Source organism: Callorhinus ursinus, unplaced genomic scaffold, assembly GCF_003265705.2.
Source record: "Callorhinus ursinus isolate GAN/ISIS: 27379988/994484 unplaced genomic scaffold, GSC_fseal_2.0 scaffold18, whole genome shotgun sequence".
Classification (NCBI taxonomy): Eukaryota; Metazoa; Chordata; class Mammalia; order Carnivora; family Otariidae; genus Callorhinus; species Callorhinus ursinus.
The window spans coordinates 13,234,233-13,260,721 of record NW_027397080.1 but is presented as its reverse complement, the minus strand read 5'-3'; the positions used below and the strand labels follow the sequence as shown (position 1 = coordinate 13,260,721).

The 26,489-nt window shown below is 49.0% G+C and overlaps 2 protein-coding genes across 2 annotated transcripts in view; one reads left to right on the top strand and one right to left on the bottom strand.

Annotated features, from left to right (window-relative positions):
* Nucleotides 1–11,127, top strand: part of ZCCHC17 (zinc finger CCHC-type containing 17) — a 59,671-nt gene extending 48,544 nt beyond the window's left edge. The window contains exon 8 of the mRNA XM_025856225.2: nt 10,824–11,127. Coding sequence (XP_025712010.1) covers nt 10,824–10,985 — 162 coding nt within the window. The 3' untranslated portion in view covers nt 10,986–11,127. The remainder of the gene's footprint in view (nt 1–10,823) is intronic.
* Nucleotides 11,128–12,431: 1,304 nt separating this feature from the next.
* Nucleotides 12,432–19,832, bottom strand: FABP3 (fatty acid binding protein 3). Its single transcript, XM_025856226.2, has 4 exons — nt 19,677–19,832; nt 16,165–16,337; nt 14,155–14,256; nt 12,432–12,754 (listed from the first exon to the last, which is right to left on the bottom strand). Exons 1-4 carry the CDS (start codon nt 19,747–19,749, stop codon nt 12,701–12,703), a joined length of 402 nt encoding a protein of 133 aa, XP_025712011.1. The 5' UTR covers nt 19,750–19,832; the 3' UTR covers nt 12,432–12,700.
* Between the last annotated feature and the right edge of the window lie 6,657 nt (nt 19,833–26,489).

Here is a 26,489-nt window from a genome sequence, read left to right as displayed (position 1 = left end):
GCAGGCAGTACTTTATATATAGCCAAAGCATTGTTTTGGGTTTTTTTATATGTTTATTTTTATAGTTACCTTCACTTAAAGCATGGAATGCAGGCTTTCTATTTCTAATTGTTATAAAGTTTCCCTTTTAAGTAAAACTTTTTTGTTGTTTTTTTAAAGTAAAACTTCTTAAAGTAAAAAGAAATCAAATTTTAAGAAAAATTTTGAGGGGCGCCTGGGTGGCTCAGTCAGTTAAGCGTCTGACTCTTGATTTCGACTCAGGTCATGATCTCAGGGTCGTGGTACTGAGCCCTGTGTCTGGCTCCTCACTCAATGGAGAGTCTGCTCGAGATTCTCTCTCTCCCTCTCCCTCTGCCCCTCCCCCCCACCGTGTGTGGTCTTTCTCACTCAAAATAAATACATAAATCTTTTTTTTAAAGATTTTATTTATTTATTTAATTGACAGAGAGAGAGAGTGACAGTGAGAGCAGGAACACAAGCGGGGGAGTGGGAGAGGGAGAAGCAGGCTTCCTGCTGAGCAGGGACCCTGATGCGGAGCTTGATCCCAGTACTCTGGGGTCATGACCAGAACTGAAGGCAGTAGCTTAACCAACTGAGCCCCCCAGGCGCCCCCATAAATCTTTTATTTTTTAAAGAAAAATTTTAAGTAAAAAATTAGTTTGTAAACACATGGAGTAAAAATTGTGGCCATATTATAGGAATGGCACTTGGAAAACACTGATTTAGAGCAGTGGGGATATTATTTTAGTTTGGTACTATTCTGTGAATCAAAGAGATAAAAATTTATAAAAGCCCCTATCTACTTCAGGCACTGCCTTCCAGAGGCCTTTGTAAACCTTCAGCATTGCCAGATTTAGCCCAGCTCCCACACAGAGGCAACCCCAGAGGATTGCTTATTTTTGAACACAGGGCTTGAACATACCTTTATTTTTCATGCTAGTGGTTCTAGAGCCTTCTTCATAGAGGTCTGAGGACTGATTTAAAGAGGGAAAAGGGAAGTTTCCACTATTTATAACCTCATTATTGAAATGTACAACAAAAGAGAGGCAGCCCATAACCTCACTATTTTACCAGGTCTGTACCGTTGGGGCATGTTTTTTCTACCGGCTGTTTTCAGATGCACATTTTACCTAGATACAAAAAAATGTATGTACTGTTTTGTTTTCTGCTTTTTTTACTTTGTCATGAGCATCTTTCCATGTTTGCCATACAGTCGTGTAGTTCTCATTTGCAGTGCTCTGTAGTATGTCAGGTGGATGTGGAAGGGTTTGGGGAGACAGTAGAGAGTGGCACTTCTGAACCTGGGCTGTCAGACACATTGCCTGGGTTCTCAGCTCAGCCACCTCCTTGCTGTGGAACTTAGTCTAATTACTAACTTCTCTGAATCTGTTTCCCTATTGGTAAAATGGGAATAATAAGCATCTACTTCATAAGGTTGTTAGGATGAAGTGATGCATATAAAACTCTGAGCACTGCGGTGGCACACAGCACATCCCAGTGCATGTCAGCTACAAGTAGCTGATGCTTTAAGAACAGAGGTTTTGTGGTCAGAGACTGGGTTTATTTATTTATTTTTTTTTAAGATTTTATTTATTTGAGAGAGAGAGAGAACGAGAGAGAGAGCACATGAGAGGGGGGAGGGTCAAGGGAGAAGCAGACTCCCTGCCGAGCAGGGAGCCTGATGCGGGACTCAATCCAGGAACTCCAGGATCATGACCTGAGCCGAACGCAGTCGCTTAACCAACTGAGCCACCCAGGCGCCCAGAGACTGGGTTTAAGCAGACACTAGGTTCAAGGAGTTTGTTATATATTCTAGATATCAATCCCTGATTAGATATGTGACTTCTTGGGCACCTGGGTGGCTCAGTTGTTAAGCGTCTGCCTTCGGCTCAGGTCATGATCCCAGGATCCTGGGATCGAGCCCCGCGTTGGGCTCCCTGCTCAGTGGGAAGCCTGCTTCTCCCTCTCCCACTCCCCCTGCTTGTGTTCCTGCTGTCACTATCTCTCTCTGTCAAATAAATAAATAAAATCTTTAAAAAATAAATATGTGACTTCTTGCAAATATTTTCTTCCATTCTGTGAATTGCCTTACTCTTTTGATAGTGTCCTGTTCCAGATTTACATTTTTTAAAAACACACCTAAAACTTACCATGCTAGCCACTTTTTTTTTTAAGATTTTATTTATTTACTTGAGAGAGAGAGAATGAGAGAGAGAGCACATGAGAGGGGGCAGGGTCAGAGGGAGAAGCAGACTCCCTGCCGAGCAGGGAGCCCGACGCGGGACTCGATCCAGGGACTCCAGGATCATGACCTGATCCGAAGGCAGTCGCCCAACCAACTGAGCCACCGAGGCGCCCCATGCTAGCCACTTTTAAGTGACTTTTCATGGTAGGGTTAAGTACATTCTTGTGATCGTGTGTTTTGATGCACAAAAATTTTAATCTTGTTGAAGTCCAACTTACCTATTTTTTCCTTTTGTTTCCCGTGCTTTTGGTGTCATACTCAAGAAACCATTGTCAAATCCAGTGTCATGAAGCTTTCCCCCTCTGTTTTCTTCTAAGAGTTTTATAGTTTTAACTCATACACTTAGGTCTTTGATCCATTTTGAGGGGTTTTTTGGTGTATGGTGTGGCTCCAAATTCATTTTTTTTTTGCATGTGGATCTTCAGCTTTCCCAGCACCAGATTTTCAAAAGAACTGTCCTTTCCCTACTGACTGGTCTTGGCATCATTGTTGAAAATCATTTAACCATATTTGTGAGGTTTTAGTTCTGGCTGTCTATTCTATTCCATTGGTCTGTACATCTGTCTTTATGCTTGTGCCACACTATTTTGATTACTCTAACTTTGTAGTAAGTTTTGGAATCAGGAAAGGTCAGTCCCCTAACTTTGTTCTTCCTTTTCAAGATTATTTTGACTATTTGTGGCCCCTTGAGATTCCAAATGAATTTTAGGATGGATTTTTTTTATTTTTACAAAAAATGTTATTGGGATTTTGATAGGGTTGCATCAGATCTGTAGATTGCTTTGTGTGGTATTGGCATTTAAACCATATTAAGTCTCCCAATCCATGAACATGGGTATTTTCCCATTTATTTGTGTTATTCTTAATTTCTTCCAGCAGCGTTTTGCAGTGTTCAGTGCACAAGTCTTTTTGCCTCCTTGGTTAAGTTTATTCTTTTTGGGGGGCGCCTGGGTGGCTCAGTCGTTAAGCGTCTGCCTTCGGCTCAGGTCATGATCCCAGGGTCCTGGGATCGAGCCCCGCATCGGGCTCCCTGCTCCATGGGAAGCCTGCTTCTCCCTCTCACACTCCCCCTGCTTGTGTTCCCTCTCTCGCTGTCTCTCTCTGTCAAATAAATAAATAAAATCTTTTTTTAAAAAAAGTTTATTCTTTTTGATGCTCTTGTGCTATTGTCAGTGGAATCGTTCTCTTTATTTCCTTTTTGGATTGCTCATTGTTAGTGTATAGAAATGCAACTGATTTGGGGGTGTTGATTTTGTATCCTGCAACTTTGCTGAATTCATTTAGCAGTTCTAACAGTTGTTTGATGGAGTCTTTAGGATTTTCTGCATTTAAGATCATGTCTGCAAACAGGTAATTTGACTTTTTTAACAACTTAATTTTTTTAAAGATTTATTTATTTATTTGAGAGAACAAGAATGAGAGAGAGAGAGAGAGAGAGTACATGAGAGGGGGGCGGGTCAGAGGGAGAAGCAGACTCCCCGCTGAGCAGGGAGCCCGATGCAGGACTCGACCCTGGGACTCCAGGATCATGACCTGAGCCGAAGGCAGTCGCTTAACCAACTGAGCCACCCAGGCATCCCGGTAATTTGACTTTTTAATAGAGCTAGATATTTAACAGCTATTCTATTTGTATGTTCCAAGGATTGTTCTTTCTCTTACCCTTTTAGTGAGTAAACGATATTTGTCAGATTCCTAAAGCAGTTCTGTGTATATTTCACTTCTGTGGGTCTTTGGTTAAGTTGGTTTACACTGCTTAATACATATGGTGCAACTAGTTATTGCTTTGTTTCTAAAGCTGCTTTAAAATATGTATTTCAGGGGTGTCTGGGTGGCTCAGTCATTAAGCGTCTGCCTTCAGCTCAGGTCATGATCCCGGGGTCTTGGGATCGAGCCCCACGTCGGGCTCCCTGCTCAGCAGGAGGCCTGCTTCTCCCACTCCCCCTGCTTGTGTTCCCTCACTCGCTCTCTCTCTCTCAAAAAATAAATAAAATCTTAAAAAAAAGAAATATGTATTTCATTTCACCAAAATAATTATTAAGGATCTGCTAGGTATGAGGCTCTTTATTAGCTGCTTAGTCAACCTGTTATCCTACCGTACCCCATTGCTCTTCACTTAGTAGAGGAATGGTCTGATGAACCATGGCAGTAATAATCATCATACCTTATTATTTTCTAAAGTACCTTTGTGTATTTGAACTTCTAACTCATGAATTGTCTTTGATTAAAAAGTGCTCTAGGGATTTGAAATGTTTAAAACTTCCCCCTTGATCCCCTCCGCCCCTCGTTTCTACCAAGATCTCATCTAGCATCATTGTCTTTTCACCTCATTGTTAATCCCTTCATGATCTTTGATGCCTTGTATTTGTTTAGTGCCGATGGTTTATAAAATATCTTCATGTTTTTTATTTTGTTTTATCCTTATACACTTCTATTAAGTAACCAGAGTAGGTGTTAATTGTTCCATTTTACATATTAGGAAAATGGAGAGGAAGAGAAATTATCTCACCTGAAGCTACCACACAACTACCAGAGATAGAGTTAAAATAAGAACCCAGGCCTTCAGATTGCTAACCCTGTGTTCTTTTATATACTGCACTTCAACCATTAATTCATAGTGCTTCAATTATTTACTCAACAAATATGTATTGAGTACTTCATACATGTCTATTGTGCATTGTTAGGTGCTTAACTTAACAGGAGTCGTAAGGTCAGTTTTGCTCTGTTGCCAGCTAGCCTTAGTGAGCATTTGATGTTATCTGTTGATCTATTTCTTTTTTTTTTTTCCTATGGATCCATTTCTGTTCACAACCATAAATCAAGATTCTAGGCCTCCTCTCTGTTTCCTTTTACCCTCTAAATCTTTTTTTTTTTTTCTTTTTATTTCCTTAAGTAATCTCTAAGACCAATGTCAGGCTCAAACTCATGACTCTGAGATCAAAAGTTGCATGCTCTTCTGACTGAGCCAGACAGGTGCCCCCTACCTTCTAAATCTTTGATTCCAATAGGAGATTGAGTTTCCTTAACAGTGGAAACTTCTACTGGAAATGGATGTTTTGGGGTATGTGAGAGTGGCAGATTCAGATACCTGTTCCAGCACTAGTTGGCTCTGGGAACGACATGTGGATTTGAGTAGGTTCATCTGAAGGGAAATGCCTTTAGCAGTCCATGTTGCTGAATAAATTCGTGGGTAGCAGGAATGCCTAGTGTGTGTAAGGCCTATATGATAGATAAGTCACATGAATTAAAGCTTATACACAACACCTACACTCAAGCAACTAATAGCATAAGGAGAAAGATGAGCACCCAAGATATTTCTGGGGGCAAAGGACAGACACCCACTCCAAGGGGGTTATTGGATCACATAGAAATCCAGCAACAGGAAATGAAGTATGGTTGGGCCGCTCAGAACTGGAACCAGAAAGTCAGAAATGGGCTATTGGGTTCTCATCTCTGCTTCTTTACTAGACTGTTTGATTGTCCCACTTTTTTTTGCAGTCTGGTGAGGAGAATGTGTAATGTAAAGGAGAAGGTGCTATGCATGTTGGGAAACCAGGAAATGACCCAAGATAAAGGATGTCACCTGTTCCACATAATGCCTGGCACATAATAGGCATGCGCCAGCTACCTTTGAATCGACAGCAGCCATAAGCTCTGCTATCTGTAGCTCCTTAGGTTCCTTCACTCAGTGAGACCTGCCCTCAGTTGGGAGAGTAACAGAGACTGACTCCTGTTGCTGCAGGAAGGTAATAATGAAGGGAACAGGGGAAGGAGCATGGGATCCTTGTAGCCCTGAGGCCCCTATCTCTTTTTATCAAACATACACGTAGTGAATGCACGTGTTGTCCAGCTACCAAACATGCATTGGTTTGGTCCTGTATACCCACTCAGTGCCATGACAGTTTTTGTCCAAGTGTCTGAAAATTGTAAGTCATTTTTGTTAGGCATAATTAGAACAAGAGGAAACTATGTGTTGAAAATGGAAATTGGATATGAAGTGGTTAGCAAAATAGGAATAGAGGTTTTTGTAGTGAAGCCCTGGGTAATCTTTCCATGAATCTGTGGTCTGTATTTTGCTGGCTTCTTTCTTTCACTTATCATCTGCCATCATGGATCTTTCTGAATCAGTGCTATGTTATGAGAAAGCATGTGCGTTGAGGATCAGGCTGCCTACTAATTATAGTGAAATTTAGCTATACTTGATCCAGAATATAATTTTCTTCTTCTGATGTGGCTCCTGTATTTACTCTCTGCTATACTATGTATAGAAGAACAGATCTAGGAATGTCATCCCTTGGCTGCAGTGCTGGCTTTGTCCTCCTGTCCAGAGAACTTCCTCAGGTGCCTGTCCGAGAGAGAGAGGTTGCCAGTCCCGGGCCCGTTCTGATCGAACACAGAGTTGTCCAGGGTAGTCTGCTCAAAAGCCTTGCATGATTCCCCTTCTATGGAATAAAGTCTGAGTTCCTTGAAGATTCTTCACAATCCCAGCATCTTCTCTGACCAGTTCCTTCCCACACACAACTGTTCTTTAACCTCACTTGTCACATTAGAGTGAAAGTGCCATGAAGATAGGGATTCTACCTGTTTTGTTCACTACTGTACCTGCAGTGACTAGACTTCCCTTCTTCCATCAGCACTACCACCACCATTCCACCGGCTGAGACCATATTCATGCTTCAGAAGCATAACACCTTACGTATCTTTCATGAAGCCAGCCTCAGACTCCTCAGACATGATGGATTTTTCCCTTGTGTGTTACTGGCATGGTTTTTGTACTTCTCTTACATTACTGCCATGGACTCCCTAGTATCTTAATTAGTTTTTATCTTTGATTAGATAATTTGTTTCTTGAAGGCTCATTATCCCTGATTTCTGACCTCACTCAACTATTTTAAGAGAGATTAATAGATATTCCTGGCTCTTAAGAGGTACTCAATAAAGATTTGTTGAATGAATGTACCATATAGTTACAAGGAGTCATTCTTTCCCTGGTTTGATGAGGTTGGCTCAGGTTTGGAGGAAAGGTGCCAGGCTCCACTACTCAGTGGCGTAGTAGATACTCTGAATTCTATTAAAAATTGGTGTGTTCTCCTTATCTCCTAAGCAACACTGTATGCAACTATGGCTCTCTCAAGTGCTTTGTAGGTAGTAAAATTAAATACGTATTTGTGAGTTGATTGATAAACCTTTTTCTTCTGATCTTACCCTTTCCAAGCTATGGTAAACTAACTGGTGCATTATAGGTAAATTCTATCCAGGCATTACACTCTATCTTATTTCCCGAAAGTTTACCCCAGTGAACATCTCAGTTTGAGAATCAATCATTTCTCAAGAGTAATTCTTAAGAATAAATAAGGAATAAATGCTTGCTTGATTGATTTTGGGCCAAAATCAGTGCCTTTTGGTTGGGAGGTGCTAAGTTAGGTACTGCCTGTAATGCAGACAGGGCTAAAAAGAACATCCACTTTGGGACCCAGCTTGAGTCAGATCCAGGTTCTACCACGTGGGCAAGTCACTTCGTCTCAGTCAGCCTCTCTGAACTTATCATTTTCTTTCCTGAAAATACAGGGATAATTATGCCCACCGAATAGATTTGTTGTGAAGGGTAGACGAGGTATGTGTGCGAAGTGCCCAGCTCAGCATCTGGAAAATTAGGTACTTGGTAAATGTTAGCTGCTGTTATTCCCCTTTTTTCAGTTTTTGTTTTTGTTTTTCTCATGCTGGGCTGCTGCTGATGTGGTGCTCTCACCGGACATGGGCTTTTCCTGGAGAGCAGTCCTGAGCTGTGGCTTCTTTCCCATGCCCCTCCTGGCACATCTGCCAGCGGCTCACGCCCAGGGTCATTTTTTTACCCTTTATCTTCTGTTCTACTTCCCCCTTGAATGAAGTCAGGGGTCCAGAAGCTAGTGTCACCTCTGGTACTCCATCTTCTCACCCCCCCCCCCAGCGCCCCACAACTCTCAACCGCTGAAGCAATCGATGCGACCTGCTGGAGGACTAGATTTTCTTTGTTCAGAGATTGAGGTCTAGAAGGCCATCCCCCTGCCCCCTCCTTATTCTAGCTAGAGTCCACGTTATAGCCTATGACTTCTTTTCCTCTTTCCTCCTCTTGAGTCTGCATCTTTGAGAGGGAGGAAAGTGAAATAATGCCAGACTTTGAGTTAGAAAGCACACTGTTCTTGTCACCTGAGCCTTGGTCACCTCACTTTACTTCTCTGAGTTGTAGTTTCCTTATCTGTAGAATGGGAATAATATTTCCTGAATTTTGGCCTTACCAGATTATTATTATAAGATAAAGAAAGCAGAAAGCTTGATAAACTAAAGTGCTGTTTGGACATCAAAAGGTATTCCTACTCTCCTTCCTCATTTATTTAGCCAGGCCAGGCCAGGCTTGGAGGGGAGGGGCGCCAGACTCCACGTGTGCTTCCTCACTTTCCCAGGACCCTGCCCTACCTCAGGGGCAGAACCTGGTGAGGCTCCCCAGCCCTTATATCCTGTGATGGGCTTCCATGATCTTGTCATCCAGAAGGTGCAGCACCATAAGCCAAACCAGCTGTTTGCCAGCTCTCAGCTGCCCCCAGCCATGGTTCCTACTGCTTGGTAGTAGGGGTCTGGGAAGTTTCGTTCCCCTCTCCCTACTCCACTGGAGACTTCCAAGAAAGAATTTTGGTCTGATCTCTCAAAACTTTGACTCACCTGCTGTGGATACATGGCTAGACTGTCAGAACATTCTGGGAGTTCTCTGAAATGACAGAATAATACTTGTAGCTACTGCAGAGTGCCTGGCACTTAGTGCCTGGTAATTAGTATTTATCTTGTTTAATCCTCATAGCATCCTTTGAAGTAAGTATTTATTATTTGCAGTTTACTGAAAAGAAAACTGAGGTTCAAAAAAGTTAAGTCTGTGTTCCAAGTTACACAGCTATTAAGTGGCAGCTGGAATTTGAACTTTGTTGTCTTCTTCCAAAATCATTGGTGCTGACCACTGTACCATGAGGCCTGCCACTGATCTGTAGGAAGAGGGGCTGGCCATGTGCTTCAGAGGAAAGCTCAGGAGATTTCCAGTCATCCAATCTGCATGCAAACCCCAACCCCCCTGATATGGGGCAAGCGGCTTTCAACTTCTTGAGCTGCAGATACTACCTCATTACATCTTCACCAGAGACATGCAGCATAGGTGGTATTCTCATCTCCATTTTACATTTGAAGGGAATATGCCTCATGAGATAAAATGACTCCCCCTAAGTTACAGAACAGTAATCGGAAGTGGCAGAGCCGGAACTCAAGTCTGGGTCTAACGCCTGGTTCGGCATTCTGCCCCTCCTTTCTCACGGCCCGCTCCTAAGACCTGGTGTAGCACTCAGGCAAGCCAACAGCTCTGGTGTGCTGGTTGGGAGCATGTACGGGGAGGCAGCAGCCGTGCCTCTTCAACGCTGTCTCTTTCTTCTCCCTTAATCTCTCCTTCTTAGAAACCTTACTGAGGCAGTATAAACATTTGCAATTCAAGGAAAAGGTTATGCGTTTTTTTTTTAAAGATTTTATTTATTTGAGAGAGAGAATGAGAGAGAGAGAGAGCACGAGAGGGGGGAGGTGCAGAGGGAGAAGCAGACTCCCTGCTGAGCAGGGAGCCCGATGTGGGACTCGATCCTGGGACTCCAGGATCATGACCTGAGCTGAAGGCAGTCGCTTAACCAACTGAGCCACCCAGGCGCCCGGGTTATGCGTTTCTTAAAAACTGCTTGAAGCCCCGCACAGAAGCCTAGGAATCTGCTGCCCATCTTTTGTGTGAGTTTGTGTTACTAACTTTGGCAGCATGGTGTGGTGGTTATAGCTTGGAGAAAGTTCTTTCTGGGCTTTTCTCCTTATCATTTTAATCTTACAAGGTTGTTGTGTTGGAGTTGATACATACCAAGGGCAGCAGCTGGAGCCGTGCTAATTGATGGCAGCAGTTTTCCCTGGCAGTGGTCTCTGCTAGAAACCAGAGCAGGAGTCCAGGGTCCTGGAGCTCTCACCCCCTTATTCTGTGACCTTGGGCATGTGAGGCACTGTCTTCAGGTAGACTGGGTGACCTCTAAGGACTCCTTTCACCTTTGATATCCTGTGCTTTTTAAAAATAAAAGTAAGGATGCTTGGGTTTTGTTTTGTTTTTTAATCTAACTAGACAGAATTATATGAAGTAAAAAGTAAAAGACTGCATTCTTTCCCCCATTCATTCATTCCTGAGGTAACGTGTTGCCAGTTTGTGTCCTTTCCATTGTTTTCTGTATTTTTTTTTTTAAGATTTTATTTATGTATTTGACAGAGAGAGACACAGTGATAGAGGGAACACAAGCAGGGGGAGTGGGAGAGGGAGAAGCAGGCTTCCTGCGGAGCAGGGAGCCCGATGCGGGGCTCCATCCCAGGACCCTGGGATCATGACCTGAGCCGAAGGCAGACGCTTAACTGACTGAGCCACCCAGGCGCCCCTTATTCTTTATAAAGCATTAATTAAAAATTTATTAAATGGTCCCCTATTGATATATGTCATGATACTTTAAAGCAGATGTACACATGCAACATCGCTTTTAAATTTTCTTTTCAGGAAAAGAAGAAAAAAAAACATAGAGACAGGAAGTCGTCTGACTCTGACAGCTCAGACTCGGAGAGTGACACAGGCAAGAGGGCAAGGCACACATCAAAGGACAGCAAGGCAGCAAAGAAGAAGAAGAAGAAGAAGAAGCACAAGAAGAAGCACAAGGAGTGAGAGTGGAAAGAGTATAGAGGGGGTGGTTGAGAGGAGGAGGAACCAGGGGCCTTGTGTCTCGAAGCCCTGGCTTCCTGAAAGACTCAGTAGTGCGAGTATGGCCTCCCACCCCACTGACTTCTCGCCCACGGGAGATGGCTTCCCCTAACGCAGCAGGCAGGTTTGGGAGTTAGATGTCAAAGCATCTGCCTGAATGAGTTGTTAACTTATCGTTCCTGGTCCCTTTGCAAGTGACCCCTGCAGCTCACCCATTCATTCACACGTTCAGCAGGAGGTCCTATTACCCTCTCCAGCTGCCACTGCCAGAGCCAGATTCCTGCACAGGAGTCCAGGCTGCAGCCACAGGTCCTGCTGTGGAGGCAAGTCTGGCTGTAGTTGGAGAACAGGGATAGGCCTTCCCTGTTGGGTCTGCCCTGGGCTGATTGGTGAGCGATCCCTGCGGTGTCCAACACAGAGGCTGAGGGAGACGGGCAGGATGAGGGAGAACATGGTAAGAAGTGGTGCTCACTTTTTCCATTCCCCCTAACATGATTCCACCATGCTACAAGTGACAGCCAGAAAAACCATTGTTTGCAGTGACTGAGCTTGTGTGTGACATTCTGCCAGACCACTGAACCAGATAGCTCAAGCCAAGATCATTGCTTTACTTTGTATTTACTACTGTGTGAGTCAGTTGGTTTCACTTCAGGTCTCTGCTTAAATTCCTGGCACTAAATGGAAGTGTGTTTGGTTTTAAACTTGCTGAATGTTCTTATTGCTATAATCCCTCTTCCTGGGTAATTTACAGACTTGCAATCACTGAGTCTGCATTAGTTGACAGAAAAACATTTAATACATTACTTCAGACCTTGGAGAGAGGCCCAGCTGAGGTACAGAGCCAGAGGCACCAACAGGTCACTGCCTTCGTAGGAGATCACTTATAAGCCCTCTCTTTTGTAATGATTAGATGATCTCTTACCCCAGAGCTGATTATAGAGAACCAGTAGAATTTGTAACCATGAATGGGCCAGGGCATAGGCGGGAGCTTAGCAGTCATCTTGGCCAGTGGGCATTGTCTCCCACCACCAAGGCACAAGCCTACATCCTGTGTCCTGAGCCTACATTCTGGAAAGACAGACCACAGCATCCCACAAAGAGCAGCTTTCCAAACCCAAGGGCCTGCAGTGCAGGATGGGCCTGAGGTGACAGTTTAGTAGTCGAACCTGGGGAAGCCCTGCCACTGATTGATTATTCCAGGTTGGACTAGTTCATATGGCTGTGTGGAGGAGAAATGTAGAGGCAAGCAGTAGGAACAGCTGTTTTTTTTACTGAGTGTGTCAGGTGACCAGCTACTGCTGCTCCTGAGACTGTCCGGTTCAGTCTCTCGTCCAGGGCTGCCTCTGAGCGACCTTCAGGCAGTCGTTTCTGCCCGCTGTCCGACACACAGGGAAACTGAGACTCCCAGAGTCATGTCACCAAAGGCAAAAAGGCAATTTGGTGACCTTGGCTCTGCTTTATTGACCTTAGAGCACCCTTTGGATGCGGTTAAAAAAACAAACATAACACAATGGGAGCCGGAAATGGACCCAGGCTGGTGCCACCTGACCCCAGAAGAATTTCCCCAACCCAACTAAGGTGGATTTATACAAAATGCGAGAGGAAAAAATGAGGCAATCCGGTGCTGAGTCCAGGGCTAGCCGACCGGCAGAGGAGCAGACAGTGAAGGAGTGGGCAGGTCATGCCTCTTTCTCATAAGTACGGGTGCAAACTGCACTTCCATGGGTAAGTGTCTGGAAGGAAAGACAGAGCCAGATTAGGGCAGGGGTGAGGGCACCGAAGGTACCGGAGCAGTCTCCATTCCGATGGGGACAGCCTCTCTCTTTATCCCAGTAGTCTACATTTACTGACCCCCTACTATGTGCCAGGTACTTTACATGTATTTTCTTCTAATACTTACACCAAGCTTTTCATTTAGTTAGGCACTTAATTCCTCTGTTAGAGTTTTGGGAAAATGAGCTGCGAGGGGAAGTGACTTGGTCAGCATCCCAGGCTGTCTGTCTCTCTCCCTCGCACCATTCCTCTAGTGCCCAAGATGGTGCGTGGCACGTCGTAGACAAATAGGTAAACAAGAATGTCCAGAGACTCTTGGGGAAGAGCTGTCCTAGGCTACCAGCTCTCCATCCTTCCCTGACTTAGGCTGGTGCCGGAGCCAGAGGCTTGAGTTATCACCTGTCCAGTCTGGCATTGTGGAGCCAGGCACATGGCCTCACCAGAGTCCCATTGCCCAGTGAGTATCTGGTCCTGCGGTTCACATGCCCACCAAAGCTAGACACCTCATTCTTAACTCTGCACGGACCCCTGCTCATGGTGGTGCAAGAATACAGGGAGCAGGGTACAGTGACCCAAGAAGGTCTGCAGTGAAGACACTGGGGTGAAAACCTGAGGTCCTACAGAGTTAGGAGACAGAGACCACAGGGGTTGTTACCTCTGCCCCGGATCTGGGGCTGTTCAGTCATGGCTACATTCTTCTAGTGTAGAAGTGCCCAAGTCCCGAAACAGACTGATATGCCAGCCTGGTTGTCCCTTCCTACCCAGGCTGTCAGGTAGTGCAGTAGGTCCGGCATGCTATACACTGAGAGGCAGTGGGGCTGGAATGAGGCGGAAGGGACTGGACTGTCATTGCCCCACCATCACCAGCCTGTCCCTGCCCAGAGGCTTTCTGGGTGGCAGTGCAGTCCCAGGGAGGAGAGGGGATTAGGAGCCTGGGATCCAGTTTGGCCCTATTTTCTACCTCTCCCGGGGTGGGGCAAGGTGGCAACACAGAGAAAGACACTAAGGCTGTGGAGCACCTGTGGTAGCCCTCTCCCTCGCCTCTATGATGCTTGGTGCTCTGCATCACAGTCTCCTGCCACCCTAGTAGCCCATAAGGTTGGTGGTGTTAATGCCCATTTCACAGTGGGAGTTGGAAGAAGGTTACTTGTCTGAAGTCATGTAGCCTGTAAGCTGAGATTTGAAACCAGGTCTGTGTGAGGCCAAAGCTACCACACAGAAAATTCCCACCTGATACCACCCCAGCCCTGCCTCTACCCTCCACTGATCCCAGAGGAAGACCCTGGCTTTCACAACAGGCTCGACTGAAGGGGCAGTAATGGGAACCAACTGGGTGAGGCTCCAAAGTTGTCTGTCTTACCAGGATGAGTTTCCCATCAACTAGCTCCCGCACAAGTGTTGTCTCTTGCCCGTCCCACTTCTGCACGTGGACAAGTTTGCCTCCATCCAGCGTCACAGTGGACTGTGGAAAGAGGGTAGAGGCCTGAGCTGTGATCTGAGCCAGGATTGAGGGACAAGTTGGTGTCTGGTCATCGGGGCCACAGAGGACACTGCCTCTGCCCCAAACTAATGATGGTGCCAGGACCAGAGCTCAGGTGGCCTACTTCCAACCTAGCCCTGCAGGCTGTCTCATTTACCTCCAGCCTGTACTCCATGATTGCCTGGCTGGGGCCTTCAGGTGTTGGGCAAGTAGGGAGAGGCAGGCGGTATGGTGAGCCAGACAGCCTGGCTCTGAGAAGTGCCACTAGCCTTCAGAATGGGCACTTATCCTATCATCTACATGATACCCACAGCCCTAGAGCCCCTAAAAGATAGGGGCATGTACCATCCTACATCCCTGGGCAATATTGAGGAGGAGTCCTGAGACTCTCCAGCCTAGTGGTGATCACACATAATGTCTAACAGACCTTGGGGAGGGAAGGTATTGGAAACTGAGACTTCCCACTTTGTAGTCCTACCTCTTCTTGGTCCACATCATGTGGCCCCTTCAGCTGACAAGTAGACAGCAACTGCCAGGTCCAGGGACCGGGTGCCCTTGGAGTGTTTCAAAGCCCTGGTCAGATGCCCACTTAGTCTTCTGGGCTCTGCCAGCCTGCATCAGCTGGTTCTCATTTGGCAGCTCTCCCGGATCTCTTTTATTTAGGAATTTGGGGGCTCTAGGTCAGGCTATGGGACCCTGGCGGAGCAGGGTTGAGTAGGAGAATCTGAGAAGGCTGTGTTTATGTTTGGGGCAGCATGAGGAGTGGGTGTGCATCCTTGCTACCACTTTACTCTTCATGCCCATCCCCCAAGCTTTTTGCCCACTCAGAACAGATTATTTTTAGCTTAGGCATCCCAGAGCTCTACTGTTTAGTTAGGGTTCTTGTCCCTCAAAAAGGTGGTCTAGTTAAGGAGGCAGACACATGGGATACGGCAGCCACCTATCTCTAAGGTGGGATGACATCTGTGGGCACCAACCCAGCTCTGCCAGCAGTCTCCTCCACGAGGAGACCAGACCCTATCCTGTCTGCCCTGGGGCGGTTGTGAGGAAGCAGGAACAGCTCAGGGTCAAACTGACAGGGTCTGCTGGGAGGATACTGCTATAGGGACCCTCTTTAGCAGTCAAAGTCCCTTAGTTCTGTCTGCCATGCCTGGCCCAGGGGGTAGGAGGCCTGAGGCAAGCAGCAAAGACAGAGCCACCACAGGGTGACAAGCCCTGAGACTGGAGGTAGATGTCCCTTTCCTCCTTGGGAGGAGAGGCGCTAAGGCTTGGTGAGAAGACGTACAAACACACCTTGGACGATGCCCTATCCAGAACATAGCTTTTCCTGCCTGTGGGCTGGTAGAACTGGAAATGGTTCCTCAGGCTCACTGGCCAAGCCTGGGAGGTGGAGGCTGGAGAAAAGGAAGCATCTGAGTAGGTCTCCACCTCTTGTCTCTAGCTGCCTCCTTTGCTGCTGGAGGCCAGCATGACCTACTCACTCAGGGAAGAGCTCTGAATTCTCCTGGGCATTGTTCCTAAAGTACTTGAGGTCACAGCCATGGCCACATAACTCTCCCGTCTATGGATTGGAAAGAAACGCAGAGCTCTTAAATGCCATGCACAACGTCACCCAGCTGGAGCTGGAGTTGACACTGATGTCAGAAGGACATCCTGGCTCTGTGCTGCCCACTCCCAGAGGCACCAGATAGTCCCCTAGGAGGGAGGGAGGAAAGCATGAGGACGGGGCTAGTGTGCTCCTAGCACAGCACCTGGGACATCCCTGTACTGCACGGGCTTTATGCACCTTTTTCATTTCAATCCCCCCAAATCACCTGCCCCTCAGGGTACAATAATAGGGTGCCAAGTCTCAAAGGTCTCTTAATCCCCAGACCCCCTTATATGACTCACCTTGACCTTCCTGTCATCTGCTGTCGTCTCATCGAACTCCACCCCTAGCTTGAAGCTGATCTCTGTGTTCTTGAAGGTGCTGTGTGTTTTTATGATGATAGTGTCCCCATTCATTTCGATGACTGTGGTAGGCTTGGTCATGTTGGCCACCTGCCTGGTAGCAAAACCCACACCTGAGGGCAGGGGGAAGGTTGTTAGCATGAGTAGAGTGGAAGGACAGGGTACAAGGACCTCAGTGAACAACCTCAGGCCTGGATGTGGGGCAGAGCGAAGAGTATGAGAACTTTCAGAGATTCTGGCTGTTTTTTAAATTGTTTTCTTGTTAGCTCTGTGCAGCGAGAGACACTTGATTTCACTGGGCAGATGGGAAGTTTAAGGGACAGGCATGCCACAGCAAGTCGTGGCAGATCTGAGGTTAGAACAGGCTACTTTCTGTGTGGTAAGAACTGAAGGTGTGTTATCTCATTCAGCCCTTCATTCTCCCTGCAGGCCATGATGCTATTATCTCTACTTCACAGATGCAAAAACTGAGGGTTCAAACCCAGGCTCACAGGTCTGGAATTGGAACGCAGAACCGTTTGACTGAAGAGCTCATGTAACTGCTCAGCTGTACTGTCTCCCAAGGCTGGAGCTCAGGGCTCCCTCCCAGGGCACCTGAGCAGCTTTCCAGCCACAGGCTGAGGAAAGGAGAGAAATGTAGACTTCGCCTTTCAAAGCCTGAGGGACAGGCGTTTCCCACCTTTGGAAGTTTTTGCCCTGAAACCCACTGGTGCACCTGTCCCCTCTGTATGGCAGCAAGATATTTTCAAACCCCCTTCTCCATGACCTAGGTAGGAGGTAGGCAGAAGGGAGTGTGTGTCCCAGTGTACAGATTTAGGAGAGGCCTGAGTGCTAGTGCATCAGGACTCCAATCCAGGTCTCCTGGCTCCAGGTCTGAGGCCCTATGGGGACTCCCTGACTGACCAAAGCACGGCTTCCCTGGGTGCTGGGCAAAGCCTTCCTTGAGTGTCCTGCAAAAGTGTGAAACAAAGAACTCCAGCAAAGCCTTAACCCCTTCAGGTTACAGCCTCCCCGAGATCTGGCCTTTTGCCTCCAACCTTCCATCACGACGGCCTGCCCTTCTGCCTGCAGCAGCAGTGGTGAGCTGTCTTGCGGGGCAGAGGCGAGGCAGGAACAGCCTAGTGTGGGGAGCTGGTGTGCCAGCCGACAGTGCACTTGCTGGAAGTGAGGTGTGGCCTGTTGGGGTTGTTTCACTTAATGCTCCTAACACCTAACAGCCCTGAACAGTAGGTCTTATTATCCTCACTTTACAAATTAGGCTTGGAAAGAAGTGACTTGCCCAAAGTCAAAGAGTGAGTGATAGACCTGCATACGCATCTAGGCTCCAAAACTTGTTCACTCTTCTCCTGGGCCATTCTCCCAGTGTGTACTTCCTCCTGGCACCGAGGCCACCAGGTGGGCCTGTGCTCGCTGGTACTAACTAGGCTGGGTCTATCTGCCCCGCTGAGGACACTTGGTCTAAAACTAGAGGGGTGAGGGCAGCTTCTGCCCTGCCCGGTCAGTAAGGGACCTGGCCTTAGCCCCTGCTATTGGAGTGAGTCGGGCTGATCCCACTCCCCAGAAGAGAGCAGGGCCTTGTCACCATGCAAGGAGCTCTGTTTGCTTAGGACCTACCCAGAATTGTGGTGTGTTTGAGAAAGGAAACCACTGTGGGGTGAGTGAGGGACTGAGCCAAGAGAAACTGAGACCAAAAATGGGGCTGATGATTTTGGAGGCTCAGAAAGAGCTGGGTTCTACTTAAAAATGAAGTGGAAGCTATTTACAGAGAGCTGAGGATGGTCTTTTCTCCCCAATGGACCTCTCATCCTTTCCATCTGTGTATGGAGAAAAGCAGGATGATACATTCTAAGCCCTGTAGCCCAAATCTGCCCCTTATTTGGGGCAAAATAAGGGAACAAGTGTGGTAAGGATGTTGCAGCTCACTTCAGGGACATAGGTCTTCAGTTGGAATGTCTGCTATGGGAGGCTTGGGGGGAGGGGCTAACTCTGGGCATCCCAACTTCCCAACAGCTGCCCAGGGCCCACTGCTCCAAGAGGGGCTACTTTCCTGGAGTCAGTGGGCATAGTACCCAGCATACTATGGTGGGGCATGAGAGCTTTGACCTCAAGAGCCAACACTTGTGGTCCCTATTTCAGGAAAGGGTTAGAAATAGAGGGGAGAGATGGGTCCCCCACCCCTTATTTGGGTACCTGCCAGAATCAGCCCCCCTTCCCTGATAGGAAAGCATGGAATGTAGCTCAGCTATGAACAATATTCTGGTTTCCCTGTCCCAGCCTGGGCGGCTAGGATAATCTCATAGCTGGGGATTTAAGAGAAAGGGTATCCACCTTCTCCGTCTAAGCCCGTAGTAGGAGGGAAGGGGTGAGGTCAATCATTAGCTAAGCAGTTCCTACCACTCCCACCCCCAAGGTCCATAGTGGAAACTATTCTGGGTTGCACATCTAGAAATCTAGGTTTTCATATCAGCTCTGCTGTGGGATTGATCTGACTAGTTTGTACTCTCTCTGGGTCTCAGTCTCCCCATCTGTCAAACTAGGCACGGCATGGGGGATCTCCAAGGACCTCAGGTATAAGGACTCGAATCTTTATTCTTCCCCATCCCAACAATCACACCCTCCTAGACCTCTCTGCCTTGAACAGATCTTGGCCTTGCTCCAGGACCCTGCTGCACCCAGGAAAGTCTAGTGGTTTTCTCCACCAGACCCCTCCCCAACAAATGGCTGAGCCAGCAGGTGATGGGTCCTCCCACCCCACCCTACTACTAGGCTTACTGACAGTGATTAAAGCCTGGTTACACACCACTGCAGGAGGACGTTAGAGACCGCATGGTGAGAGAAAGGGCATCCTCCGGCAACCATCCTTTCTCTAGTTCAACTTGGAGGGGCAGGGTTTTTTGCTAACTGTGCGGGGACCCTATCTCGCCTTCTCATATCCCATTCCCCCGCTGTTCCCCTCTCTTCCCATCTCCCTCCTCCTAGGAGTTTCTACTTTTTTGTGCCATAGTACATTCCCCAACCGCCCCATTCCCTTTCTGTATTCACACTTTCCAATCCGTAAACCACCCATGTCCTGCTTTTTTTCCTCCTCCAGCTAGCCTCCCACCTTCTGCGATGGATGCTTCCTTTTTGCACAAACCCACCTCTCTCCAGATACTATGTATGCCCCTCTTCCTCGAAAGCGCCTCCATGCCCCAACATCGACCGGCACATCTTGCCTCCTTGCGCCTCTCTACCTGGGAATCCCTCTAGCCATGTTCAGACCAGAAAGCCCCCTTCCAACAGGCCTCGCGTGCCCTAGCCCAGGATGCCACCTTCTCCGCGTCCCCTTGCTCCCCCACCTTGAGCAGGAGGGATGCAGCAGCCGTATGGGGTCTAGCCAGCGCCCGAACGCTGTGCAGGGCTGCGCACGCGGCCAGGCCCTCTCCAGCCCAGTATCCCCGAGACGCGCTCACCAATTGACTTCATGTAGTCATCGAAATTCTTGCTGTCCACTAGCTTCCAGGTGCCCACGAAGGCGTCCACCATGGTGAGGCTGGGCTAGGCGAAGAAAGCGGAGGCGACAGAAGCGGCGTGCAAGGACTCTGGGACCCACGGTTCTCAGCCCGCGCTGCCGCTTTAAATAGCCCTTGTATCACGTGGTGAGGCGGGGCCCACACCCCCAGCTCCCGAAATAGGAAGCCTCGGGCTGGCGCTCACCCTCCCCGAGCTGGCTGCCCATCCCCCCCGACCCGCCGAGGGGGAGGGGGCAGCCAGTGGCGCCGGGCTCGCCTGCGTCAGCGCGGGGGCCCGGCCTCCGAGTCCCTGCCCCGCGCTGGCAGGACCTGCTCCCTTCCCTGGCCTCAAGGCGCTCTTCGCCATCTGAGAAGGAAGCAACTGGGGGCGCGGTGCCCGCGAGGTGGGGCGCGCGCCGCCGACACAGTCCCCCAGTGTATCCCCGAGCTTGGGGTTAGAGCAGAGATGAAAGACGAGGAGAAAACGCCCTTGGGCCGATGCCCACGCGGGGAAAGCTCTGGCTGACTCTTCGCGGCGCAGGCATTGGTCCTCATTTTGCAGGTGAGGAGTCCAAGGCTCAGCGGGGAACTTACAAGGTCGTGGGAAATAAGGCGAGGGTTCGCTGGAGCCCAATATTGCAAGCCTGGTCTAGGTGGCCTTGGAAGCCGCGCTCTCCCGCCACTCCCCATTGCCGGTGACCGGAAGAGTCACCAGGGGCACCGTGGGCAGCTGAGCTACCCCTGTGCCCTCCGCCTGCTTGGGGCGAGAGCTTGACCCATCCCGCCGTGCCCTTCTCGCCCCGCACGTGCTCGCCCCTCCCTGTGGAATGTCTCCTGCGCGCGCCTTTCCTCCTGCAGTGCCCCTCCCCGTCCACCTTAACAACGCTTCGGGCTCCTCTGACCTCTACGCGGGGCTCTGAGCATTTCATCAGGTTGTTTCCCCCCTCACCTCCTTCAGAAATTCTGGCCCTCCAGCCAGCTCTTCCAGGCCCCGGGGCGACTCCCCACCTGCCGCCCTTCTTTGACCTTTGCACACCTGCAAGCAGCTTGCACTTTCACGGAATGTCACTCACCTCCTTGAAAGACCTCCCGCGTGGTTGACCCTTTTTAAAGCGCTTTTAATAGTAAGATCACCTTGTATTGGTATTTATTTTATGCTGAGGGCCTTAAGTACATTTTCGCATTGAACTTGCCGAACAAAGTCCACGAAGTAGGTTTTATAACTACTCCTGTTTTACAGATGAGCAAATGGAAGCTTGGAGGAGCCCATTCATTTCTTAATCCAGCAATTATTGAAGCGCCTACTTTTTGCCAGGCCTTGGGCTGGGCTGAGGAGAGACAACCATGAATGAGACACACACTCACATCGCTCACTTTTGAGTAGACAGACACAAAACTAGTGTGACTCTGAGGGGAGTCCTGTCCTGATCTAGGAGCTCAGGGTAGACTTCCCAGAGGAAGTGAGGGGTAAGCGAATGCCTAACAGATAGGAGGTTCTGCATAAGGGTGTTGTGCCCAACAGAACCTCAGCCAGCAGAGGTTCACGGTTAGCGGGGCCGGGGGGGGGGGATGTATCTAGGAGCCACAGGCTCACTAGCCCTGGGGTCCTGCCAGCTCATTATCCCACTGACACTCCTTCCTGGGCCTCTGTTTCTCCCCTACCTCTGACTTTCTGGGAAGAAGCCAGGGAGGAAGAGCCCTCTCTTGCCCAAGGTCCTGGTTCTTTGGGGCAGGTCCACTTGCCAGAAGACGGGGGCCTATTTCTGCCAAAGCTGCAGGGACAGGCCTTAGGGCTGGGCATGGAGCCCTGGTGATCTCATTGCCGGAGCAGGTGCAAGGGAGGGTTGGGGGAGAGAGTGGGATGGTTCCTCAAGGTCACAACCTTTAGGTTGTGGGACTGAGTAGGTGGAGACCCAGGGGCCAGAGCTGTCTCCCTCCATGGTCCTCACGATGCTGCCGGAGAGAGCTGGGGCTGGGGCGGGTAGCTGCGGGCAGGTAGATCTGTGTGCCAGTTCTGATTCCCTGGGGTACTCGCTTTGTGGCTGTGGGCGATTCCCTTAAGCCACTGTGAGTCTCTGTTTCATCTTGAAAATGGAGGTAATGACAGTATTTACCCCTTCGAGGGTTATGTTTGGGGATCAAATGAGATAATGCATTTTAAAATGCTGAGCATGGTGGACCTCATGCTCGCTGCCACTGCTGTTACTGTTCCTATTATCCGCGGACAGTGCAGGGGTCTCAGACCTGCTCTCAGCCCTGCCCCTCACCTGCTGGGCCCCCTACAGCAGATCGCTTGTCTTCTCTAATCCTCAATTTTCTCACTTCCAAGACAAGATTAGAACCTGCTGCAGCGGTGAGGAAGGGACTGCAAAAATCTTCGGGAGGGTTGAGGGGGACACTGCTAGAAAGTCCTTGTGACCCCTCTCTCGGGCCCTGCCTCCGCTGAGCAGCATGGAGATAAAGCCCAGACCCACTAGCCTTGTTGCCGTACCCTCCTCCCCCCACCACGCCCAGACCTGGGTCACCGAAGTTGACTCCGAAGCCACACCCTATCTACTTTCCACTGAGCTTTCATTCTTCTCCCTTCCAAGTGTGCACAGCTTCTCATCCCTCTCATTACCTGCATCCTCCTTGCCCTGTTCTCCTCACCGCCTTTGGGGAACGAAGGGCAAGGGGAGGGAACTCGAACCCTTCCCTTTTCCTGCCTCTCTCTCTCACCCTGGCAGACCCAGATGTGAATACAACATCTGGCAGGCAGCAGGACCGGTCCCTGCCAAGAGCATCATCTGCCCAGCCCTCACCCTGTGGTGATGTCACTGTTCTGTGTTTCCACAGCAACCGCAGGCTGGGAAGATGGAGAAGAGGAGCGCTGAGTAACCATGAGAGAGCCAATGAGAGGGGCCGGCTGCACCGGGTGATCTGTGGGGCCATGGGGCGGGGCAGGGGGGGGAGCACGAGGAGGCCTACTCAGCATCTCCAGCTCTGCCCTGGACCCTCCCTGCCATCTGGACGCCTCCAATAGGGGATGTGCTGCTGGCATGGGAAGAAATGTGGGAGGTAGAGGCCAAAGAGGCTGAGCTGGAGCCTCCACTGACCCAGGGACATAGACCGCCCCCCCCTTTGCCCCTTTAGGGCCTCAGTCTGTGGATGCTGACTGCCCCCACCGCACTCCACCCCCAGTACCTGCATCTGGACATTTTTTCTTTGGATGGTAATGGTGCGGCTCTCTGCCATGGAATCAAGTTCTTAACCCTTCCCTCCACACCCCCCACACCCTCCCCTGGTGCATGATGGGTTCAGAAGCAGCACCTTTGGAAAGAAGCCTGGTTCTACGTCCCAAACCAAGTGAGTCTCACTCCAGAGCCCCTAAAGCTAGGGAGGAGATAGATTCACTCACTCATTCACTCATTCATCTATTCATTCAATATTTCGTATACTCATTCATTCATTCATTCAATAATCCATATACTCACTAGCCACTTACTAGCTAGAGACTAGGAGCCAGTCCCTTCCCCTTCCTCTCCTTTCCTCCCGAATGGAGGAAGGCCATCTACTCTCAGGGTTGACATGAGGATTAAAAGAGGTAACATATGGAAGCCTAACACACACAAATGCTCAATGAAGGGTGATTCCTTTCTCCCTCTGGGTCTCACCAGGGCAGTTGTCCCAGAGATACACATGAATAAGCCAAGGCACTTTGAGACATTGAACCGATAGCAAAGGATCTAAGTCTACCTCTGTCTCCTCACTTAGGTCACTGAGTGCCAATAGAGACTGCGGAGAAGTTTCCACATTTCTCCCTTTCTCTCTCTTTAAGTAATCCATCCATTTTGCCAATCTTAATTGAGCACCTCCTGTGCCCAGACACTGTGCTGGGCTCAATGGGGACCCAGGGGAGAGCCACAGCCCCTGCCCTCCCTGAGCTCACTGTGTAGGGGGATTGCAGCCACTGTGGCAGGAATGCAGTGTTCTTTCTGCCACTAGGAAATCACTTCCTCGTTCCCCAAGAGTTCTAGCTACTCTGAGGCCGAGGGAACAAATGATGGTAAAAGATAGGGTTTACTCAACACCAGTTTGCTTCTGAGAAGTTGTTGCCGGTGGCACCTGCTCCCGGGAAGGAGAACAATGGCTCTCTCTGCCCAGGGAGGAGAGGGGCCAGCTCAGAGTGGTGGGGCAGGCACCTCTGCTTTCCCAGAAACCAGATGTCCTCCCTGCTGGCAGAGTAAAGGCCAAACTCTTCCGCCTTGCTCCATCTGTTTCATTAGTTGAATATTACTGAAATCCTGTTCCAAGAATAGTGGCTGGCAGATAGTAGGAGTTAATGAATAAATATTGAATGAATGAATGAATGAATGAATGAACGAGTATATGGAATACTGGATGACTGAGTATATGGATTATTAAATGAATGAATGAATGAATGAGTGAATGAGTATATGGAATATTGAACGAATAGATGAATGGGTGAATGAGTGAGTGGGTGAATTTATCTCCTCTCTAGCTTTAGGGGCTCTGGAGTGAGATTCACTTGGCTTCCCATCCTGCGCCTTACTTATAGACCAGCTGTGTGACCTTGGGCAAATCACCATATCTCTGTCTGTATTTCTTTATCTGAAAAAAAGCACATCACAATTCCCACCCAGCCGGCCTCCCAAGGACTCTAGGAAGATAAGGTAGGATAAGCTTGGGAATGCAGTACAAAGGTTAATTGTTTTTTTTCTCAGCCTCCTTCCCAGAAGGCACCTGACCCTCCACAACCCCCAGGCTCTGGCCCCCACCCCGCCTGCCTCTGCAAGCCCTCCACACTGCAGCCACTCTGCCCTTTTGTATCTCAGGCAGGTGCCATGTTTGTGTCTTGTGTTTGCCTAGAGTACTCTTCCTCCCTAGCTGCTACTCCTTTGGTTACTCCTACTCACTCTTCAGCTTAAGAAGCCCCATCCTCCCTATCAGAGCACTGACCCTGCTTTCATGTGGTCCACTCAGCTCTGAGTCTGCCTTTCCTATTACACCAGAAGCCCTGTGAGGGTGGGGACCCAGTTGGTGTGGCCGTCTGCCATGTCCAGAGAGCCTAGTACAGGGCCTGGCACGGATCTGGGGAGTGGATAGTCTCTCCAGAGCAGAGGAAACCACCTGTCCTCTTCAGTGTTCTCTGTTGAAAATTCCGTCCCTGACCCCCCCTTTCCTATGACTCTTAACTTTTCTCCTGCCGAAGTATCCTGTCTTGTATTCTCTTTTTCACTCCATCCCTGAGGTTCACGAGACTGGGTCATTTCCAGTGGGTGGTGGGGCTCCAAGTGCTCCCAGTTGAGAACTACCCTTCTGGGCACATAGGTGTAGCCAGAATCTCAACTGGAGCTCTCTTTATTTATTTTTAAATTATTATTATTTTTTTTAAGTAAGCTCTACCCCCAGTGTGGCGCTTGAACTCACAACCCCAAAATCAAGAGTTGCATGCTCTACCGACTGAGCCAGCCATGTGCCCCTACAGTAGCTCACTTTAGGGACAGCTCTGTTCCCAGGAAGTAATCAAACCAGATCCCAGACTTGGGGCTGCCCCTGGCTACTTTCCCACTGCTCCTCTATCAAATGAAAAAATTTGCCTCTGCAAAACTACAAATAATGTTAGATTAAAGTATAATTAGACAGGGAAACCTAATGCTCATAAAACAGCACCTCACACCACCCTGAGGTGTGGGTGTGTTCATGTACCATGTGACCTGGCACCAAACCAGATGGTTCAATGGTCCCTCCCCAGAGTTCACTTCATTCAGGAACAGCTTGCTCAAGATTCTGGAAAGATGCAGGCAGCTCCAGGAGACCTGATGAGCCTGGGTGGTGTGGACAGCTGACCACTGTGTGTCCTTAGGTGAGGAGAGCTGGTTGGCAAGCCCTGGCAGGGGGCCTGGCAGAAAATGGATCTTGGACTTGGGAGTCTGAGGCCAGGTGTGTTCCGGAAAGCAGGTACACAGTCAAGGCTGTCAGCCTGGCTTTGGCTTTTTTCTTTCTTTTCTTTTTTTTTTTTTTTTTTTGGACCTGGGATCTTGGGGTTGGCTGGGGCCAGTGGTGGGCAGCATCTGTGGGCTCTGTAGTAAACAAAGATGCTAGATAGGAAAAGGAAGGAAGAACTGGGTGGTCTTGAGGATGACCAGGACTGGAGCCTGTGGTGAGAGAGTTGCCCTCCTAGAGGTAGGAGGTGGGAAAACCAGGAGATTAGAAGGATGGGACCAGGGTCAGGGGGGTGTGATGTCAGATGAGCAATGGGGTTGTTCAGTGCCGGGATAAGAAGAGCCCAGGGTGGTGTCAGGAGCCAAGGTCACTCTCTCGAGTTGATGAGTCACTGGATGAGCTGTCAGGAGCCAGGAGGAGGAGGTGGGAAGACCGCAGGGCAGTTGGAAGACATGACACCAGCTGTGTGAACTTGACCGGTCCATCTCTCCGGGCCTATTTCCTTTGCTGCGTGATGGAGGTAGTAACGTCTGCCTTGCAGGGTTGGAGGAAGGAGCCCATGAGATCGTGGGGGTAGGGCCTTCGCGTGCTGTGCAGTGTGGTGCAGAAAATGCTTGCTGTCTTGCGAAGTGCTGGGCACTGGGTTCAGCAGCCTGCAGCCTTGAACACTTCTAATTCCGACAGTAACCCAGTGATGCAGGTACTTTCGTTCCCATCTCCCGTTTACAGATGAGAGCCAGGAATTGGACCCAGGACCCTGGCCCTAGATCTTATTCCACACTGCCCTTCCCCGCGGTAATCCTTGCCCTGCCTTGCTCTGTGACCTTG

What these genes read in the sequence shown, in the direction of transcription:
- FABP3 (XM_025856226.2), bottom strand. Translation starts at nt 19,749, where the DNA reads ATGGTGGACGCCTTCGTGGGCACCTGGAAGCTAGTGGACAGCAAGAAT. An exon ending in CAGATGACAGGAAGGTCAAG is followed by an intron (nt 14,257 to 16,164) that starts GTGAGTCATATA and finishes CTCTTTCCACAG; the next exon opens with TCCACTGTGACGCTGGATGG. An exon ending in TTGATGGGAAACTCATCCTG is followed by an intron (nt 12,755 to 14,154) that starts GTAAGACAGACA and finishes CTTTCCTTCCAG; the next exon opens with ACACTTACCCATGGAAGTGC.